This window comes from Phycomyces blakesleeanus (assembly GCF_001638985.1).
Source record: "Phycomyces blakesleeanus NRRL 1555(-) unplaced genomic scaffold PHYBLscaffold_9, whole genome shotgun sequence".
NCBI classification, from domain to species: domain Eukaryota; kingdom Fungi; phylum Mucoromycota; class Mucoromycetes; order Mucorales; family Phycomycetaceae; genus Phycomyces; species Phycomyces blakesleeanus.
The window spans coordinates 917,049-921,185 of NW_017265142.1; the positions used below are offsets into that span (position 1 = coordinate 917,049).

At 46.8% G+C, this 4,137-nt stretch overlaps 2 protein-coding genes across 2 annotated transcripts; both read right to left on the reverse strand.

The window, feature by feature from the left end:
* Positions 1-893: 893 nt before the first annotated feature.
* On the reverse strand, positions 894-1,565 carry PHYBLDRAFT_167801 (hypothetical protein; the record flags this gene model as incomplete). The annotated part of the gene is made up of 1 exon (XM_018435725.1): positions 894-1,565. One exon carries the CDS (start codon positions 1,563-1,565, stop codon positions 894-896), a length of 672 nt encoding a protein of 223 aa, XP_018292425.1.
* Positions 1,566-1,636: 71 nt separating this feature from the next.
* Positions 1,637-2,152, reverse strand: PHYBLDRAFT_144837 (hypothetical protein; the record flags this gene model as incomplete). Its single annotated transcript, XM_018431306.1, has 2 exons — positions 1,637-1,820; positions 1,971-2,152. The coding sequence occupies 2 exons, from the start codon at positions 2,150-2,152 to the stop codon at positions 1,637-1,639; spliced, it is 366 nt and encodes a 121-aa protein (XP_018292426.1).
* Positions 2,153-4,137: the final 1,985 nt, after the last annotated feature.

Genomic DNA, 4,137 nt, shown 5'->3' on the forward strand with positions numbered 1-4,137 from the left:
CCAGAATGTTCATGTGGTGATCCAGACACTCGGACGTTGGATTTATCACATATAAGAACATATTCATATTGGGATAGCGTAGTAGCTATCATCTTGTCAGTATAAAATATATATAAACGATTAAGTAATCAGCCCAATAATTATTACAGTTAGTACTGTAGATAATATCTTAAAGATTGTTAAGATAATTATATCATACTGCCAGGTAAAATGTGTCAGATCGATATGGAGCTAATTTAGTAGGAAGTCCTAAAGCTCTAGTATAAAAGAGAAAAGAATAGCTAAGAGCTAAAGAAGTACGATTTATGACTTGATGTCATAATTGTAACACCGACACTAGTTAAGCAGTAAATACACTCTAATAACCAAATATAGTAAAGGAAGAAAGCCTTAAGAAACTAAGACGTAATGACAAGAGCAGATTGTGTTTTCTTATAAAAAGGGACACTTTTTATTTATGAATAAAGAACAACTTATATACAGTCTCAAAGTATTTCTATACATCTCTATTATCAAATTTATTATTTTTCTATTGTTTCGTATCTGAAATACTACAGTTTATGCTCAAAAAAGAGAACAACTTTACCAACAAAAAAATTATGGTAGAAGTACACCACCAAAGAAATTTCTTGTGTAATCATATTCCCAAAAGAGTGTCGGAGTATACATGTTCATTACATGCCCATATATGGATACACAAGTATCTGCAATAAATTCTGGTCGAAATAAATCATGGATTTTTTTTAAGGAGCTGAAGGCTCTGTTTTATTGGGTGAAGCTTTACACTACTAGGTAATAAAGGTGGTCACAGCTTGTTTTTGGGTTTTCTAATTTTCTAATTGTTTTTGTGATTTTGTTTTATATGTGGAAGTAGTATGGGAGGGGGACAGAAACTAAATTGACCCATGGTCAAGAGCGATCTCGTTCCGGAGTTGGTTAAGAAGGATATGAGCAGTAGACAAGGTGGCAGATGGGACAAAAGGAACTTGATCAAATATAAAGAGCCAGTGGTGTTGCCATATAGCCAGTAGTGTGCACCCAAAGATGGAGGCGGATGAGAGAGTGGTGTCCTTGGAGGGCACGAAGTTGAGGAGGTAAAGACAAGAGTGAATTGAGTCAGAAGTGATGGGAAAGGCGAAGAAAGTGGTCCAGATGGAAGACCAGACAGCAAGCTTGGCAGGGCAGTTGAACAGAATGTGAGTTTGCGAATCCAAGTCCCCGGAGCACATGGCGCAAGTGGGGTCAGGGAAAGCCAGTGGTATTTGGGAGTGTAGGTGAAAACGGCAGGGTATCTTCTTATGCCAAGTGCGGTACCACACATTGCGTGCGCTGTGGGGGAGGGGGATCGACCACCAGCAATGGAGAGAGCAGGGAGAGATAGTGACGACAATGGAATGAGTGGGACTAGGGTGGAATTTGCATAGGGAATGGAAATCTTTGAGGGTGAGCAGCGGCCAAGCGGAGCCAGGGACAAGTCCATTGAGAAAAGGTTGGACATCGATGGACGAACCGGTGGGCAAGGTGAGGGAAGGATAGCGGACAGCAAGGATGTTGGCGGGGATCATTGCTCAGTGAAGAAGAGGATGTATGAGGAGTGAGCGAGTGTAAATCCTTTCGAAGAAGCAATGGAGGACTATCAGTTGACAGGGGATGCAATGGAGGGGGCGTGGTGCAAGAACTGTGTGGCGGCGATCCACCTCGTAAGCATCGGATACCAGGAGATCTCGCCAAGTGGATGGGAAGGCAGGACAGTTGGGGGGGGACTAAAGACATGGCTGAGAGAGGAAGAGAGAGACAGGTAGGTAGGTTGACAGTAACGGCTGTGAAGTCGTGTAGAAGAATGTCAATTGTGGCAAAAATAGTATGTAATGGAGTTATAATCCCGTTGATGGGGTGAGCAGAGGGGTAGGAAAAGAAGAGGAAGAAGCGGATGTTCAAAGTGAGAGTGAAGGCGAAGTAGAAAGGAAAACCAGGGAGGAACCAAACCAGACGGTTGCTTGGGGGAAAGGATCAGAGGACGAAGCCAACACAGTTGTAGGGCAGCTTGCTGGACTTGAGGATTGAGGATTCCTAGGCTGCCACGACTGAGAGGTTGGCAGAGTGTGGCAAGAGATATGGGAGGAAAGGTATGATACTGGAGGAATTTACTCATTATGGAGCGGAGATGATGGAAGAACGACATGGGTACTGTGGTAACTCATAAGACATGCCACAGTTTCGAGAGAACCAGAGTGTTGAGAACGGTAGCCCATCCACAGATGAAGAGGGACCTAGAGTGGTGGATGTGGCATCCTGTCTCAATTTTGGACAGCAACGTCTCGCAAAAGGAGGTTCGTTGTGGCAGCGATTGTATCAGGGGGAAGCCCAGGTAGCATAGAGGAATGGGAGAGGATTGGTCGGACCAGGCAGTGATGTCAAATTGGTGAAGAAGTGGACACCAATCTGGGAGGGGGCGACCAGACAGAGAAAAAGCTTCGGTTTTGTGGAGGTTGATATGAGCATTAGAGGCATGCGAGTAGGTGATGAAATGATAATGGAGGCGGTGGAGGTGATTGGCATCGGGAAGAAAAACAAGGAGGTCGTCCGCATAGGCCAGAAGTTTGACAGGGGGTGGGGGTACTAGGGAGGGGATAGAAGCCAGAGAGAAGCCTTGGAAAGAGGGGTTGTGGATGATGCGACGCAGCAGAGGTTCGAATGCAAGGTTGAACAACACTGGTGATAAGGGGTCACCCTGCCAGAGTCCGCGAGCTTGAGTGAATGGTCTGGTCAGGTGGCCATTGACATTGATCTGGATCTGAGTTGAGAAGAAAAGCTGAGAGATGCAAGTGACAAGAGAATGGGAAAAGTTAAAATGGAGAAGAGTTTGATGAAGATAGTCGGGGTGTACTCGGTCATATGCCTTCTCTTGATCCAAAAGTAAGCCTATACCAGCAGAGTCGTCTTGTTTAGCCTGAGACATGACTAGTTTAGCAAGCATCCCGTTGTCTGCGATAAAGCAGCCCTGGACAAAACCGGTCTGGAAGGGAGAGATAAGGGAAGAGGCGGCCGGGATCATGCGGTTGTTTATGAGACGAGTGAAGGCTTTAGCATCAGTGTTGATGAGTGCAATAGGCCACCGATTCCGAAGCGAGGCAAGATCATCTTTCTTGGGGAGGAGGCAGATGCTGGTAGATAGCCAGGACTGGGGGAACACGCCAAGAGCAAGACCGTTGTTGTAGACTCGAAGGGTCAACTGTGCGCAGGCTGGATGCGCCATGATCAATTGTAGTATCTCGTATGGGAGTCCATCAGGACCGGGGCTGCTGGAATTGGGGGCACGGCTAGCCCCAGCTTGAATGTCGGAGAGTGCGAGAGGTAGAAGTAGAGAGGCAGAGGTAGTCTCAGACAGATGAAGGGAGGGTGGTAGATGGGTGAGTAGGTCGTCAATTGCAGTTTGTGAAGGAGTGTTGGGGGTGTATAGGTCCTGGTAAAAGGTTGTGGCAGCGTCGGTGAGGTCCTCTTTGGAGGTGCAGAGTGTATCCATAGTGGGGTGTCGAAGACTGGTGATGGTCGTGCGGGCTTGACGGTTGGTGATAGTACGTTTCAGAAAACCAGCCGAAGTTTCACCTTGTTTGCGCCAGTGTCTCCCAGCTCGAAGTGCGAGAATTTCGATGCGTTCCTGTTGGATTTGTTGGATTTGACGTTTGACAATGGGAAGTTGGAAGTTCTGGGAGGGTTGGTGGCGAAATCTGTGGATCAGGTGGTCACGTTTACTTTGCAACTTGACTTCCAGTGTAGCGAGGGAGGGGTAGGATTTATGAGAGAAAGAGCAAGTGAAACGAGCCACTTCCTGTTTGAGGAGATCCCATTGGATTTGTGGGGAGGAGTTATAGGGGAGAGTTGGGACAAAAGAGGTCAGACAATGAGAGAGAGCGGAACAGAAGGATGGATTGTGAGCTAGACGCAGGTTGGCACGCCACAAGCCTTTGCCAATGTTGGAGAGGGTGGGAAAGCGAAGACAAGTCTGGACAAGGCAATGACCAGTCCATAGTGGCTGCACGTAAGTGACTGTGGAAGAGCCATAACAATGAGCGAGGTCGGTAGAGGTGTAGATGTAATCAATGGTGGATGAGAACATGTCACGGTGGAAGGTAGGCA